The 18,139-nt window shown below is 41.8% G+C and overlaps 1 protein-coding gene across 1 annotated transcript; it reads right to left on the bottom strand.

Annotated features, from left to right (window-relative positions):
- Positions 1-164: 164 nt before the first annotated feature.
- On the bottom strand, positions 165-14,616 carry rfx3 (regulatory factor X, 3 (influences HLA class II expression)). Its single transcript, XM_083984191.1, has 17 exons — positions 14,528-14,616; positions 9,930-10,063; positions 9,732-9,820; positions 7,853-8,111; positions 6,235-6,309; positions 5,755-5,936; positions 5,524-5,643; positions 5,310-5,434; positions 5,073-5,188; positions 4,135-4,250; positions 3,797-3,951; positions 3,568-3,665; positions 3,309-3,458; positions 2,988-3,196; positions 2,728-2,881; positions 2,482-2,524; positions 165-1,884 (listed from the first exon to the last, which is right to left on the bottom strand). The coding sequence occupies exons 2-17, from the start codon at positions 10,056-10,058 to the stop codon at positions 1,604-1,606; spliced, it is 2,301 nt and encodes a 766-aa protein (XP_083840317.1). The 5' UTR covers positions 10,059-10,063; positions 14,528-14,616; the 3' UTR covers positions 165-1,603.
- Between the last annotated feature and the right edge of the window lie 3,523 nt (positions 14,617-18,139).

The raw sequence follows: 18,139 nt of genomic DNA on the forward strand, positions 1-18,139 counted from the left end.
GCAGACCTACAGCATCCATGTTCACACACACATACACGCAGACACGCAGACACGCAGACACACACACACACACATACACTTCACCCAGTAACAAAGGCTAATGCAAGAATAGGCCTCAAGAGGGCAGAGTTAGGGCAGGGGCAAGGCTAAAGACCATGATTCAGATAAGTAATAAGCTTAGTAGAGCTGATCCAGAGAAAACAACAGGTGTGTCTGTGCCTGCATTCCTTGGTCTCAACACTGATGAGCCAGCCCAAATCCAGCCACAAGTCACCAGAAAGCCAAAAAAATCTGTGGCTGGGACAATGCAGATGGGCTGTGGGCTCTCTATACCACACAGTCAGGACTACAAGGACAGCTGCATTTAAGGATAAGGCACTATGATAAAGCCGAGGTACATTTAATCCCTGACATTCCTTCTGCTCTGCAACATGGCACTGTGGGACAGGAAACAGCTCTCGGGCGGCCCAAATGGCTCACTCTCAGCTTCCTCTTGTTGGTTTTTTGTTTTTGGTCCTTCGTGAACTTTAAAGAAATTTCTTCAAGAAAGAAACTGCAAAAAAAAAGAGAGAAAAAGAAAAAAGAAAAACGGGTTGGGGAGGGAGACATGTCCAGTAAGTTGTTTTCAGGATTACAGCTCGTAACGTTTAAACAACACTACAGAGCATCTAAAATGAACAAAGGCAAGCGTTATGCACCGGAATGCATAGAAAAGCTAGCATTGAGGAAGTGGTTTTGTACAGCCGGTCTTCTCAATCTCTATATACACGAGTAGCAGCGTGATATTTCTTCAGGGGTTTCCTTTTTTCTGTGGCTAAAAGCTATAAGTGGCTATCGGTGGGAGGCTACCAAATTATTTTCAAACCGAACAGACAGAACTGCCCCATGATCTGTTTTTTTTCTTCTTCTCAATGTCATACGTACATAGAAAGTCATCCCTTTGTTTTTTAGCTACATACAATACTCAAAAATATTTTGTTCAGCCAAAAGTTAATCAGCAATTGGAATGCATGTTGAATGAATATATCATACTAAAATTAGGAGGGATAACTAAGAAATTAAATTCAAACACAATGATAGCACCATGAGTTTTGGGTAATACCAATTGAAAGTACAGAAAAACTATGTACAATGGGCGAAAGTCTTGAGTCGATCGATGACTTTGTTCCACTGGGACTGGTGACGTGGATTTGAGCTCTGAGACATCAGTAGTATGAAGGAGTCTACGTTTTCCTTTGCTTTAAAACTTGTCTGTACACACAGACAGGTTTGCTAACCAGGAAACATTTAACGGGTCAAATTAGTCCCTCCAGGTCCCTTCCACCAGCTGCCGCATTATGATGGAGCACAGACTTATGGGGATGACACCACATCCAGAATCTAAGCAGTCAGACACGGACAGCACATCTTGAGCATCAGCATTTCAGCGCTCCTCCACTGACCAAGGCCGGATAGGGAGAGGAGAGCATGTCCACACCAGTGCAGACGGAGACAATGCATGAAAGAGACGGAAACATCTAGACTTACAGAGAGAAAGATATGTGGAGAGAGTGAAACAGCAGAAAACAGGCCAGACACAGTGGGCCGTGCACCCCGGCGCCCATCAAACGGAGGCGTAGGTGTTGCCTGTGGTGCTGCAGTGGCGGATGGTGGGAGTGGCGGCTGACGGGGTGAGGATGTGCTCGGTGTGATCCTGCGGGGGCTGGGGCAGCGAGTGGAGGACGCCAGGCTGGACGACCCCCACCACGGGGTGAGACCCGTCCTCTAGCGCCCCGACCTGGATCACCTGGATCACCTCATGCTCCGACTTCTCGCGCTTGGCCAGAGGTTCCCCGGACTCTTCCGTGTCATCTTCCAAGTCGCTGTCCATCCCGCTCGTTTCATCTGGACAGGAGGAAACAACACATACGGGATATGGTAAGACAATGGTAACACCTGGAGGAGCCTCATGGGATGATTCTGTTGCAAATAAATGCTGCTTGGACTCTCTTGGAGATCTTGGACTCTCTTAACTAGAGATTTCTTTAAAGCATGCACTGATATTTCACTAAAATTTCTCCATGGTTCGTGTTCACTGCACCGCCGCTGGCAACTATTACAGTAGCAGTTAGCACATCTTTTCACACGATTCAGGATTTTTTCACTTACACACAAGCGTAAAACATTTCAGTATGCAAATGCAAATACAACCCTTTTACAATATTGTGACAACACTGTGTGATGTCTGCTGAATTAGGTCGCTCAAAATATAAAAGACCATTTTCAATAGATAGAACAGAAATGTGCACCTGCTATTCTTGAATGATGAAATGTTTGTATTGTTATGTCACTTGTTTTTATAATTATTTTGCACCAGTTCAGCCTCTTGGCAGGTCTCCCTCAGAAAAGAGATCTAATCTCAAGGGACAACCTGGTAAAATAAGGGTTAAATAAATCAAAAAATAAATACATTTCTCAATCACACATAAAATCTCCACATACCTTTATCAATGTTGGTGAGGGACAGCGTGTTGAGGCTGTCGAACTGAAAACAGATAAATGTCATAATTAGGGGGGTCACAGGTGATTCACACTGTTTTCATTTTTGACTAATTTAAATAAGACACTAGGTTGTGATTTTACATCTGAGATATAGTGTATCTTTCATATACAATAGTGTGCCATAGTGGCTTTATGACATAGAAAAGCAAACTGAGCCCTGCTTGAAGTTACTAAACACAGTTGTACCTCCCCCATGACACCAATGGGTGTATCTCCAGTAGCTTGGGCCACACGATGCTCCACTAGGTAAAACATGTACTCATCATACAGCAGGCGAATCAGGTGGAAGGAACCAAAGCTGGCAGCGCTGCGCAGGGTCAGGTCCCTGATGACCATAGAACTGGAGAGACACGGAAAACAAACAAACAAAAAAAAACATGTAAGTGTTTTGTCATGACGCCACACTTCCTTACATGTGTCTCTGTATGAGCTGGCGTTTCGCAGACCTGTAGAAAGACCATTTTAACAGGAATTGTCGAGCCGCCCTGGGGAAGCTGGGCCGGTGCTCGAAGGGCTTGAGCACCTGAGTGACCACATTGTCCAGCCAGGCTGCCCATTGCTCCAAAGAGCTCTGCTGCTGTAGTGTGGCCTTGAAGTCCTGCTCCAAGTGCTGAACCACTCCCTCCTCACACTGGCATACCCACGATGCCTGCTCCTGTACGCCAACGTAGAAACACAACTGGGGGTTTACACTTGCGCTTTGCAGTAAGGGGCGCAGCGCATACTGTACGTTAACAAAAGCACAACAAAAGGGAGTTTCTCCTGACCTGTACATTGGCAAAGTCAACACGGTTGAGGTCACTCAGCATCTGGTTGATCTGTGACGTGTTTTGCAACACAGCACGTGCCGCCTGAGCCAGGTGGTTCAGAGATGTGTATCTGCGCAGTGTTTGCGCAAAGGCACTAACAGCGGCAATCTGAAAGCGATGCATTCGGAAGCCGAGGTGTTAGTGACTGTCTATCATACATACAGTAAGTTTCAAAACCATATTACCCATGTAATAACCGTCCAAATGATCAACTAACCTTGGTCTGGATCATTCTCTGTGGAATGGCATTCATGGCATTATTGAGCCAACCTTCCAGGCTTTTGGCAAAGTTGCGAATGGCTTGAGTCAAGGCACCTGAAAAACAAATTCGAGACAAAAACAACAACAAGAGCAGCAGCAGAGAGTTAATTATGACAATACACAATAATACAAGCACTGACACAGCCGGTGGCTAGACATGAGAGGTGTCTATGAGTGTGACTCACTGGGAATGGGTCTCAGGACATCAGGGATGAGGATCTCCACAAGGGCCTGGTACATTAGATGGTCACAGGTGCTCATCCATTTGAGTACAGCCTCGTTTCTGCACAGCACCAATAGCTGTGCTCGGGGGAGCCGCGCTTCGATCTCACTAATGCTGCTGCAGAGTGAAAACAGACTTTGAGAAATCCTTTTAAAATCAGATTATTGGAAAATATTCAAAACTCAAACTTATACAATATGAATCTGCTGAGTATCTAATATTAATTCTTGAACAAAAAATTTGATTTAATCTTAGAGAGGAGAAAACAGTGACAGAAGATCATCATTAGCTTGACCTCACCTGTTTTCTGTTACAGTGGCACCCTCTACTGAGTCAGGGGGAGAGTAGCGCCAGAATGTCTGCCACAGTTTTTCAATTAGACTGAACTGGAGGTTGACCACCACATCCAAGATAGCCTGAAACAAACACAGAGAGTAAAACTAAACAGTGAGTCGTTTTCGTTGGAACTACTTTCAAAAAGAGTGAGAAATAATAGCCCCCTAAAAACTGTTGACAGGGAAGTCTGGATCATCCTGAAGAACAAAACAAATACTGTATATTTCCTTACAAAATGTCTTTTGTATTGATGTGGCTACAGGAATCTGTTACATGGACATCCCGGGACCTAAACACATCAACGAAACTATCTGCACCAGATGTGCAAGGGGAGAAGGTGGACAGCTGTTTGTCAGACAGCAAGGCCTTAAGTGTGAATGACCTGACCAGTTGTTTTCCAGACACTAAAAAAGAGTTATGCTTGAAAGCTTCGCAAGATTAAGATGAATCTCCTCTAAAATGCCAGTGGATGGCATTTACGAATCTCTGACACTACAAACACACATGACCTTTCCCAAAGTTTCACTACTCTGAATCTGGCCAAAGTTTAAATGTGTGATCTTTTTTTTTTTTTTTTAATTTGAAAAACTTTAGTTCATCGTTTTAATTCTTGCTGAACTTTTCTTATTAAATAAAGCTTAAATAAGATTACTACTTCATTGCTCTGATAATAGATAGTGGTGGATTAAGATATATACTATATATGTAAAGGGGCAAAACTTGGATTAAAGTCTAGGAGAGACTGGAAGTCTTAATAGAAAATAAGTGGAATAGATTTATATGGTGGTGAAATACATTGACTACTGCTGGATCGATAGGAAAATCACTTTTCACAATTCCCACATAGTGAGGGCTGATGTAATGTCAATAAATGCCAAGCTATTGAAGGGACCTTCTCTGACCTCACAGTGCTCTCTGTAAAGGGACTGGAGAGCTTTCACATCCTCTGGACTGATGTTCTCTGTATTGCTCTGCCCCAGGTCCAGCTCTACAAAATCAGGGAGCGCCCGCGATGCATCTTTTGGGGAGAAGAGAAAATTTAATTTAAACAAACAAACTAACAAACAAACAAGAGCCAGAAGTTGTTGCATTTCAAATGCATTTTCGCCGACATCTAGATAAATTGGAAAGCCACTGACCTAGGTACTGTTGATGGTGCTGGCTTTGTGCGATGACTGTCTGCTCTTCAGCACCAGGATGGTGCTGGCCTCCACCTGAGTAATTATCCCCAGAGCCCGCATCAAACTTCTGCACCGGCTTGAACCTGAAATCACATGTTTCGCCTCAGTATCAATAACGGCTGTGATGAGCAGAGCATGCCTGCATACATGACATGAATAGCTGCATCTGTACCTCTGTTTCTGCTGAACGGGTTGCTGTCTCAGAGCCATGTACTGCATGTCCTCTTGGAGTCTATTGAGCGGGGAATCTGGTTTTACACGTATACCATAGTAATGATACTTGGAGTTCCCTCTGCAACAACAACAAAAAAAAACAGAAGTGACCACATGTTGACAGAGTCTGTGAGCAAAGAAATGGTCACATGGTTGTGAACATTTGTTTAAGGGGGAAAAAGAAGCCAACCTTGTCCCAAGGCGCCTTGTACGGAGTCCCATGAAGATGGAGCGTATGAGTTTGCCAAAAGAGGCTGCATTTACAGGGTCCAGTTTCTGCTCCTGGCAGTGGCGCAGATAATGATTGTAGAGGGTGGATCGTGGTAGACTTACGCCCTCTGCTGTCTCATAATTGTCCAACAGCCACTGGAGCTACAGAGGAACACACGCTGTCTTAACTCAAGAGTTTCACACTGGTTAAGGCAAACTGTCTGGAAAGACTTCAGAGCAACAGTCAGTGAACTGCAGCTGCATCACAGCTCTGCCAAAGCATTTCTACAGCAGCCAATGAATTTTAACAAAACTGTAACAATTAAAAGAAGCAACAAAGGCAGCAAGCACCACACCAAACTCAAATTCAGAGAGAGCCTTGGGGAGGCAGAATAGCAAGAGTGAGCTGAACAGAAGTCAAGGTAAGGCGAGGGCAAGCATTCGTAAAAAAGCAACTTACATGGCTGTTGAGCAGCGAGCTTCTCTGACTGGATAAACCCTCAGATTTTTGGAGCGTCTCAATCGCCATTTCAATCTGATAAACCACGAAGCACAGGACAACAAAATGTAAGAGGGTAGGAAATAAAAAAAAACAAACAAAAAAAACAGAAGCAAGAAAAATAAAAAATGTAGACACATTAGTGACCACCAGGCAAAAAGAAAGAAAGAAGAGAATCTAGAAAAGATCCCAAAGCAAGCACCACTAATCCCAAGCAGAGCAGGACTACCTGCTACCAACATCGATCATGGCAGACACAACTCTTCCAGACTGCATCCTCATAGGTCAAAGAAAAGAGAAAATAAAAACATACAGTCCATTACAAAAGCAATGCCAATACTTGTCAAAACTCTACAAAAGTGAGTTTGACTACTTGGTATCAATACATGTGATTGTCAGGTCATGACAGAACAGGAATGTTTAGTTACAACGCCAGGTATGCCACATTTGTGAGATGCAAAATTCACCTTTGTGATCTTCACTCTTAGAATTCTATAGCTTAATGCATTTCATGTAAGCAGCGTTGTGGCTCGTGTTGGAGTTTAATACCGCCACTTTCCACTGAAAAGATCATCTGTATCAAGTTTCACGACTGGTGTTTCAATAAGAGAATACATATCATACCTATTACACCTATAATGTACATATTTATCTTGAGGGGCAGCACATCACTGTGACTAGCTGCTATTAAAACAATTAAAGCAATTAAAACATACTACTAGTAGTAACCTTGAAAGTGAACAACATTTAACCTTTGTCATGTCATTAATAGATGCTTTAAACTGTCTGCCATCTCTGACAACCACATTATTTAATATCATCACATCATTGCTACATTTCTGCCAGGAAGAGCTATTACAGAGTGGACTACATGAAAACTCCTACTGGGGCATTCAGCTAAAGAGCAAGGTTCTTGTGCTGTGTGAACTACTTTGTCCAATACATAACTCTTGAAGAGTGGGTGAGCTGAGGTTCTCCAGAGACACCGTCCCTGACCATTCGCTCTTCCTTAACACACCTGTCTCTCAGATTTTAGCTCCTTCCTGTCTCTTTCACCAAGGAGTGGGAATAACAGACGGGACGGAAACAAAGGCCTGCATTACTTGAGCACAATATTGAGGGGTTACAGTGTGAACATGGCTGGCAGTAGTTAAATCGCTACAGAGACTCGGGCCCAGCCTACGCAGTGCATTGCATACATCAGTCAAGGAAGATTGTTCAAGATTAAACACACCATACACAATCATGGGGGAGGTGTGCATATCAAATGTTTCTTGGTAACACAATGTATTATGTGTATTATGTGTGCACATTGACATTTTGGGGGGAAATTACACAAACATTGAGTGTTAGTATGGACTTTTATGTAGGAGAATGGCATCCTGCTAATTAAGTATGACATAAACAGACAATCTATTCTAATTGGCAGAGTGTGAAGCAAACTAAGAGCTGTGTGGATCTAAAAAGGGAAGATATAGAAGTCACTATGAATATTAGTCAGATTGTCTCTCCACAAACACACAAAAGCAGGCGGGAAAAGGCAGGTGAGGAACCAAATTAGTGGGTGCTATGCACTTACAGTAGCTGGGGAAGCTCTTGCGGTCTGGGTGGCAGGATGGGGTCCAGCGTTGTCCATGAGGTAAGCCCCAGAACTGCTGCTGATTACCTGACCCCCTGCCAGACCCATGCTCATTCCTCCACTGCCCCCTCCTCCATTGTTGGTCATGCCATGAGTTGTCACCACAGTGGACACTTGTGACGAGCTGCCCTGTGTGTCAAAGTAGCTCCCTCCACTGTTCTGGCTATACAGCTGTGGCTCTGAGTACGTGTAGGTTCTTCTGTTCAGAAGAGAGGTAAGCAGTCAGTCACTGTGCACGAACTGAGAAAACAATGTGTCTTAAAGGACAATTCCAGGCAAATTCAACCTGGGGCTATAGTTTCCTAATAGGTTTTAGGTTTAAAAGAAGGAATCTGAAGATTTTCTTTTTAATTGCTCCTGTTACGTAGTTCTGTCTGTCCCGCCACAGCAGCGTATAATGAGAGCGGACCGATCTTTGGCTGTTTAGGCTGTTCACATCCCACAAAACTGCATTTTCTTTCCACAGACAACATCAAATGGCTATTCAAACATACACCAATGGGTTTGTTCACTTCAAGAAAGCCGACATGTTTGTAAACGGAGCTGTAATACAAAGTCTCATGGAGTCTCGCACAAGAGTCAAGTTGACGGCTAACTATGTTTACAGAGAGTCTGAAGCTCCCGTTTGTTTTTTATCAACAAAGGAATATCAACTCAGAGGCATGGTGTTTTTGTAGCAGTAAGAGTAAGTCTGGCTATTGTTTATTCTACCTGTAAACATACTGAGCCCGTCAACTTGACTCTCGCGCAAGACTTTGTATTACAGCTTAAAGCTGTCAGCTTTCTTGAAGTAAACAAACCCCTTGGTGTACTAGGTATGAATAGCCATCTGACGTTGTCTGTGGAAAAAAATTGCGGTTTTGTGGGATGTAAATAGCCTAAACAGCCTAAGTTCGGTCCGCTCCCATTATACGATGCCGTGGCAACGCGGGGACAGACAGAACTACAGCATAACAGGAGACATTAAAAAGAAAATCTTCAGATTCATTCTTTTAGACCTAAAATATTAGTAAACTATAGCCCCAGGTTGAATTTGCCTGGAATTGTCCTTTAAATAAGGATGAAATGATGAAGCATTTTTATTGCAACTTTCAAATGATCTGTGCTGCTCTGCGTTGTCTTGGAATAGAACATTTTTTCAGTCCAAATTTGATTTCCCAATTATACAAGGCACCTTTTTCGTGTAGGCAGTCAAATCCTGTCAACACCAATTAGCATACTGAGAACAATCCAAAATGAATTAATCAAAATGTCATCATTTGTAAGGGCTAATGTAACACATACAAATATTTCTATGTGATTTAGGTGAGGCAATAACTCAGCCCGTGTGTCCTGTTGTTTGGTGAATGCATGATTGTGTATCATTAAGTACTTGGTCAATTGGTCGACCTTGTACCTCAAGTGTTTCCACCAGTAGCTGAAGTCACACAGCTATGGTGTGTTTGCACATCTGCGTGTCAGTGTGTGTGTGTGTGTATCACAGTTGGACTAACACAGCTTGGGCTTGTCAGTGGAGTGTGTATGTAACCCCATTCCTCAGACCCAGGGGACCCTTGCGTAGCGTCAGCACTTAGAAGACAGGCCTACTTCTGGTCATGTTCAGGTGACTGAGCAACAATCAAGCACATGACTTGCACGCCCCTCAGAGAAGAAAACAAACACACACGAAAACAGTGCGCTCCCACCGACATCATGTGCTTCTGACATGAATGATAGCGTGAAGAGACTTGAGAGGAGAAACAACAGGCTGCAGAGACATAGCGCTAATATTTGTGGAGTGGTGTAAGAGCAGAGCTGGGTAGTGAAGAGAGTGACTCACATGTTGCCATTGGTGTAGACGCCACTGTTTTCCTCCACATACTGCACCTGTGCTGGGTAAACATGCTGAACCTGTTGAACAGTCTGGGCCTGGAAAATCAAAATTGCAAGAGCTGCAAATTATTTATCTAATTTATTAGAATTACACGTGCAGGAATACAGGCACAGTATGCACATTCAGAATCAGGCACTGATGCACATAAAGACAGGCAGGATGTACCTGTTGCTGGACAGGCACCTGCTGAGTGGAGCCGGTAGGCTGGACAGGCACGGCGGTCTGAAGAGGGACAGTGGAGGTGGAGTCAGCGCCTGCTTCAGGGGTCTGCATGGCGCCTGAATAAGACAGAGAGAGCAGGTCTCGCTGTAGGTGGAGAGGGGCAACAACTGCTGAAAACCAAGAGCAGCCTCAACCTACTGGTCTGACTGGCAAAGCAACTTCACTACTCCATAACAACAACAACATTATTATCTTACTGCTTCACTGAGCCAAGTGGCATCATAGATTAATAACTGATTCAAACAAAAGATAGACTTACTAATAGAAGCTTGCATGCTTCAAAATGTTCTTGAAAACCAATAGAAGAAAAGGATGCACATAGATTATACATTTTTAGCCTCTCTTATCTTGTAACAACTGGCAAAATAGTCAGTGCTATGAACTGTGAGTAATTCAACAAGTTGTCCTTATCCTTAAAATGAATCCAGGACATGCTGTTTTTTTTGTCAACAAACAAAAGTACCAGGTTTCATCACACACTCTTGTCTATTTAGCCCAAATCAATGCTCCTGGAGCTTTTCGTCAGAAATTCTACACAAGCACCTGCTTTTGCCTCGTGGTACTCAATGTACTGAAAGCCTCATGCATCAGTGACACATGGTCTTGTCTCCATGTTCACAGCCATAAAACAAGTTAATATTTAACAAACTCCAAATAGATGCTGCTTCTAGTTGCTGTGCCAGTCCCCACTTTTACAGGTTTAATGTTACTTGAGAGTGGAAGTCGCAGATTACTTCTACGAAAAGGAACTAGGAACCGGCGATTTTTAAGTCCTAAACCTTACCATGTAGCATCATCACTAATGTTACCAGAACTATCCTGTGCATTAGAGAAATGGTACTAACTAACCAAGGTAAATTAACTAATTTGAAGATGAGAGTAAAATGAGGAGAAACTGTTAGTGAGTCTGTGTTTGTGAGTTAATAATAGTACGACTAACATCACCCATTCCTTTCAGGGGAAGGCCACCTCCTCCCCATCACAGTTTCCATGAACAAGCCTCTCTTGGTTAATTAAGCTGGGTCTCCTAACTGCTTCAAATCTCTCCAGGGACGGCCTGTCCCTTCCCTTTATCTTCAATATCATATTGTTCTTTTTTCTTGAGATGAAGGCTATCACTTTATTTGTTTTGGGGTCACTAACCCCAATGCTGAATTGCAAACTTGAGTCAGTCTTTTCCTTGTGCACTTATGAGTGTGGAGAAAGTGAAACAGCAGGAAAAATCAGCAATTTCTTGAAATATATATAGAAGCACTGAGATTCATTAACACAGGGCCATCTGCTTTCAGCATGACTATTTTGAAGACCTTAGGGAGGGGGATGTATACATATATAGGCTGTTGATAGACAGGCACTGGTCTGGCTGATGGATAAATTGACTACTTGCCAGAAAGTTAGATATTTATATACTGTGATGATGTAAAGATACTGCAAATTTAGAAAATTCACAAAAAATTACAACCTGATTTAACATAAAAATACAATGTATACATTGTGTTATATATCAACACAATACATACTATGATGCACGAGGACTTTCTTTTCCCAAAACCATTGGATTCACACTACTAGAATGATAAAAATGTCACTTTACACAGTCAAACTGCAGCCTTCAGTTTACTATATCCCAGCACTAAAAGGGGACTTGAGAAGAGAGGAGAATGTAGACCCTCTACTAAAGTACATGTGCCCAACTGAGCCCACCTAATCGAGGAAAAGAGCCACTGCATCACAACACACTCTTGTTGCCTCACCCCAACCCCCTCCACAAACACACACATACACACACTAACACACCTCCTGCCTCACCATTCAGGCACTCCCTTGTGGCCCACTTAAATGCTGTGCTCCACTGAGCAAGTGCAAGCCCTACAAAGACACAGAGGAACAAAAGCCACCAAGGAGGGCAACATTTTGCCCTACGTTTTCTCCCCTCAATTCCTCTTGTTAACGTTAAAGGCGACAAACAGGAAAGACCGTAAGGTTCAGAGAAGCACTAAATTCACAGAACCATCAGTTGCCTCTCTAATGATCATGTATGATAAAAGTGGCGTCTGATGCACCAAGAAATATGAGCTGGTGAACAGGGCTGAAAAGTACACCATACACAAAATCCCTTCTTTTCACACACATTCAACCCAAGGCAAAATCAGGCACAGAGTAAAACAGGAAAACAGGTGGAGGGAGATGCAAGTGGGAACTTAAGTGTGTGTGTGTGTGTGTGTGTGTGTGTGTGTGTGTGTGTGTGTGTGTGTGTGTGTGGGGGGGGGGTGTTATATGCAAAATACTGTTTGTTTAGGAGTTGGGCTTTCAGATTATAAACTGCGAGTGACACACAGTTTTGGCAGGTGCCGAAAATAGTCACAAAGCTAGTGTCCATATAGCTAAAATGATGTCGGGACAGGACCATGGGACACAGAAATGATAAATGTGACAAAATTCCCCGAAACGTCATGACGCAGGTTACCAAGATGAGTCTAAATGTACACTGTTTAACTGACTAGCCTGATTTGGGTTTGGAAGAGAAAAAAAGAGAGACCTCCAAGTCCCCACTTTCATCAACAACATACATCATTTCTAGCAGGCTGAGCCAAATAACAAACCAAACATGGTGTATTCTACTAAGCCATGAAAATGGATGGCTGAATAATTGAATTAATCAGCCCCTCTTTAAGTGATTGGAAATGCAACAGGATCCTGGCAGCAGGTGGCATGGTACTATTTCTGTCTTACTGGACTACAGGTAAGTGGTAACATGAGCTGATAACTAGCAGTTCCCTACATCCTGTTTTGTGTGTATGCATGTTTGGGGAGGGGTATCGGACCTATTTTGGGTTCTGTATACCCACAAATCAATATAATTAGATTATTTGGGGTTTTACCTGCAGTATGTAAAAATGGCAACACTGATGTTTTGTTATTATTGTGAACTGTTTTGGCTCTGTCAGACCCACTTGCTTATCGATGATAGATCTTATTCATACAAAGGACTTATTACAGGCATAGTGGCACATAAATTATTGGCAACTAATTAAAAGGAGAACATATGCAGAAAAGAGAAAGTATGGCGACAGAAAATCAAACTTTATTTACTGCATGGAAACGTATAGCCTAGTACATGTAAGTGCACCTGTCCTCCCATCACCTCTCTCCACACACACAGACCCACAAACACACACACACACACACACACCTGTTCTCTATCCTAACAGGAATCAAAGGTCGCAGCTGTACAGGGGACCCACCGGACCCAAGAATAATTGTGATGCAATATTGAGAAATCAAGTCTCTACTTCTGTGAACCACCCACAGGATTAAGGAACTCAAATGTGCAAATTAACAATTCTATAATGAGAAATAAGAATATACTATTTCAACTAAAATAGATGTGACTGTTTTTAGTCCATTAAAGTTAAGAGTAAAAATACATTTGCCACAGTATGAAGATGGTAAGTCACAACTAAGGATTTTCCCCATGCACAGTGTCATGCTACACTGAATCTCTCTCCTGCGCATCCAGGAAATACATGCACACACAGAACATGTGTATAACAACGATACAGACTGTAACCTTTTCACTGTTATTCATCAATTCTGTAGTGAGTACACATGCATTGCAGAAGGGGCGGATAAACACTGACGTTTACAAGCCCAGACGCAGAACGTGCAATGCACAATATCGAAATGATTCTGGTTAAAATGGGCTACTTCTAACATCAACGTATTTAAATATTAATCCGCTGATTTTATTTTTCCCAAACCTGACGTCTTCAAATGTTAGCCTTGTGTTATCAGATAGCTTATCACAGCCATCTGATGCCACAAAGAGGGCAGATGGAAAGCTAGCGAAGCTATCTGGCTTCCTAAGACAAAAGGGAAAGTAATGGCTTAGCTATTGTCAATAGCAGTTAGTGTATGGAAAGCTAGCTCACAACACTTCATATTGTTGGTCGACGTTCTGGGTTTCGTGCGAGCAACAACAATTAAAGCACCCGAAACACAAAGTTGCAATATCACCATAACATTAGCTTTAAAAAAAAGGGATTACCAACAGGCATTGTCAGAAGGCAACGCTGGCGTTAGCAACCTAGCAACAACAGACACCTGCTCCTGCTCCAGCTGACCAGCTAGCATCAGTGACTAGCCCAGACCGAGACTACCACCAAGCATGGGAAGTTTAAACCAATAAGTTGCACCCAAAAATATTTTTTTTCTCAAACACAACCACCACATTTGGGTATTTTCTTGTCGCAAAGCACCCGGTGAGCGGACAATGCTAGCTCCTGCTAGCGAGCTGGACCTCACACATCTGTGGGTCTCTACAGGCAACGTTAGCAAGCAGGCTAACACGTTACAAAGAAACACCCTCGCTAGCAAACTACCCCAGCTATTCCCCGAGCCCTCATCCAGCAGCGGACAAAACACAGACCAGAGCATTAGTATCTATTTCACATACTGATACCTTGCAGCGAGAAAAGACTTATATTCGGGTTAAAAAATAGTAAAGAATGCATTCAAACCTGAGCTGTGGACTGGTTGATGAAGATGAGGATGGTGGAGGAGGTGGTAATGATGGAGCGAGAGGTTGTTGTTGGTGGGTTACAGTCGCCAGGACTACGGTGACTATGGCGCTGCCTCACTGGGCAACAGTTGCTATAAAACTCACCGGGAGCGCGCAACCTTATCAGGCAGGTGGGAGGAGATTAAAAGCGTACTAAATACAGTCTTAACAGAAATAAAAATCACACCCAAATACATGACATTTTACACCCGAGCACTTGCGTTTAGTCTTATTTATTTGGAGACTTTTAGCCTGTCATAAGCATGTTATAATGTATTTAAAAATACAGTCGGAGATTTGTTTCGGTGCCCCCAACAGGTGCAGATACGATGCTTGTAGTAGGTAGTTCTCAAGACGCTGCAGGCTTTTGTTCTTCCTCAGATGATGCCTCAAAGTTTTAGAAACACAAACTCCACGAACCATAACGTGGACATATGTAGGCTTTTCTGTAGTTTTATTGCACCATAATAAGGATGATGAGGAGGATACCTCGAGGATGCATTTGCTTTTAGTTCAAGTTCAGTTCATTTTCTAAATTCAACTGTAGACTATAGGCTATATTGTGTGTATTTATATTTTGATCAGAGATCTGTAGGCCATGTGTGTTACATGCATAGGGGCCTGTTATGTGCTGTCAAGTGCTGCTATAACTAAAGGGTAACATCCGCACCTAAAGCCACTGTGTGAACTTATACAGGTGTGTGTCTCATCCTCAGCAACATCTGGGTGTTGCCTTTTCATTGTCTTTCTTATGCATAATAACAGTTTAGTTTGCCATGGATACTGTAGCCTACATGTTTCCCCTGACATTAACTCGACTGTCACCAAATCATTAGTGCTTAATCAATGTTGCAATGGGTTATTTCCATTCCAGAAATGATGGAAATCACAATGCTAAAGGATCTTTAAAAAGCCCACTTCCACCCATTTCTTATTTCTCAGCTTTGAGATCTGTGCAGATCACATTAGCCTAGGCCTACACATGCTCAAATGAATATAACTTCTTTTTGTGTTTTCACACCTTGGTAGAGGGTTAGAGTGAAGGCAACCTCTGGAAGAAGTTTTGTGCTCAAAACTGTTATAAAACAAAACTACATTTGATTAACATAATGTAGATCTATTCTTGTTGTAGCCTAATTGTGTAATTTGTGTAGCCTACACAGGCAGTGCCCAGTAGCCTATGTAGGCCTATTTGCCATATCAGTTGGCTACATAGACCAAGAGTGAACACAATTTCTAGTTGACCTTCTTTGATGATGAACACATTTTTCTACCCGAACAATTAGGCCCAGCAGTTAAGCACTGCAGGTTTTTGTTACTTGACCACATTAACATTCGACTCAGGGCTGACTCAGGCAAATCTTCCTTGTTTGATTCTCAGCCTGGGCCTTTTCTTTCTAACATTTAGGCTACTTGGAGAAACAGTTGTTCATGTCAAAGCTGTATACCTTTGATTGATGAGAGATTATTTACAATAACACCTGAATTATTGTCATTTTCTATGAAATGACTACCCATAAAACAGGCTACTTGTGAGCTTCAAGTAATTTCCCACATGCAGGGTTAAACACATACAACACATGTAAATTGGAAACAGTGACCAAGCCAGTGTCGTTAAGATACTTCCCACTGGATACAAAGCTTAACCAACCACCTGTGTCTACTGTGCAGCGCACTGTTTTTTTTTGGTTAGCAGTAGTAGACAGATGCTTTTTGGGAAAAGCTGTTGTTGTTGCTAAGCAACTACTGAAACCCCCATCTGAAGCATGACACTCTTTTGCTAAAAGAATAATTTTGAAGTAAAACAATTTGTCCTTTCTATCTCATGTTAAAAAAAAGATTAGATAAAATAAAATAAATAAATAAGTGAAAACTACAATAATCTGCCGGTGCCGGCTGGATTTGTCACCGTTCAGGTTTGCAGCAGCATGGGCGCTTATTATTTCTGCGATGTATACATTAGCTTATTGCCTCCAGCATTTCAGTCTGTTTATAGGCCTATTTACACCAGAAAGTAGGTCCTCTACCATGTCTTTTAACTTTGTCTTGTTTTATTCATTGCAAAAAGAGAAACAGACTATGGAGGCATACCAACTTGAATGATTTAAATAATTCTGCTGGAGAAAATTAGTCCTACTTGTGTGAAAACCTGCTGCTGTCAAGTGTCGACTAAAACATTTTCAAAAATCTTCCAACCACTTAATATGTCTTATCCTTTTTTAATACAGTATTGAATTGGCTCTCAGTGTGTAAGGGTAAGTAAGTCTTTTTTTAAAACAACTTCAGGGTGCTTTAGGACACTGAAATCATAACCTTAACAATGATCAGTGTGGAAAGCATTATTCTTAAAATGAACTGATCCAAAAGAGAGTTTGGTGCATACTGAGGGAGACAAGGCACAATAAACGAGAAACAAGGGTACAATTGATTTACATCTTTTTCCTGATCCGTGTATTCAAAGTCATGTCACGATGGCGGCGTTTTTGCATAATTCAACCCATTTACTACAAAACAAATACTTCACATTTCTGCCACTGATTTCTCAAAGCATGCTTCTGAGTTTTGAGGGATACCTTTATCCTAATGGTCATTTAACTAAACTAAATATTTGAGTTTTGTGTTGCTTCAATGGTGAGCATTGTGTCTGCTTTATAAAAAAAATAATTTAAATTTATTTCGGTTGTGTTATTATTACATTGTAATGCAGGTGCATTACAAATGTGATAGAACTACATTAAAATGCAATAGAACTACATTAAAATGCAACAAATAAAAACTACCGGTATACATGTACCAATAAAAAAAAAAAAATGAAAGCAGCTATAATTAACCTGATAATTTCCCTTCTCTTGACCATTTTTCTGTCATCATAACTTCATTTTTCATACCATATGGAAACCACTGATGTAAATGACCATAGGAAAAGAGGTCAAAAACAATGTGCAACACTATATCCCTTTTAGGAAAGAATCACCTATAATGTGAAGTGTAAATGGTTTGCATTAAATCAACTAAAACATAAAAAATCACTGGTATGGTCATCAACAGAAATCCACCTCATGATCTAGGCACAGGAGCACGCAGCACATTACTATATCAAACAACAGGTTATATATCTATGACTTTACTTTGAAATGGTAAGGCTGTCTTGTTACTATAGTTACAAAGCCATGGTTCGAAGAAAAAAACCTTAATAAGTGAGCTTTGATTGCAGTGTTGAATATTGTGCAAAATGCCAACAGAAACCACTTGAAGTATACTTACTACATGTTATACACAGGCTGTACAAAAACTGAGGAAGTAAACATTAAAAATCCTGTAGGCTCAGTTGTTACTGTACATTGATTATGGAGGCAGAAGCCGGAGTGTTGAGTCTGATAGTGCATTTACAGAGATTTAGCCGAAAAGAGAGAGAGAGAGAAACTTGCATTGTGAATGTAATAGTCAATTCCACCAGTGTTATCTAACTCAGTGAGCAGCACCTTAGATTGTGTTTATTATCAAATATTCCTTTATTTGTCTAAATGAAGCTGCCACCAGGTTGCGGTGCTATCTAAAGTGTTCCTCCTAT

Source organism: Trachurus trachurus (assembly GCF_905171665.1).
Source record: "Trachurus trachurus genome assembly, chromosome: 12".
Classification (NCBI taxonomy): Eukaryota; Metazoa; Chordata; class Actinopteri; order Carangiformes; family Carangidae; genus Trachurus; species Trachurus trachurus.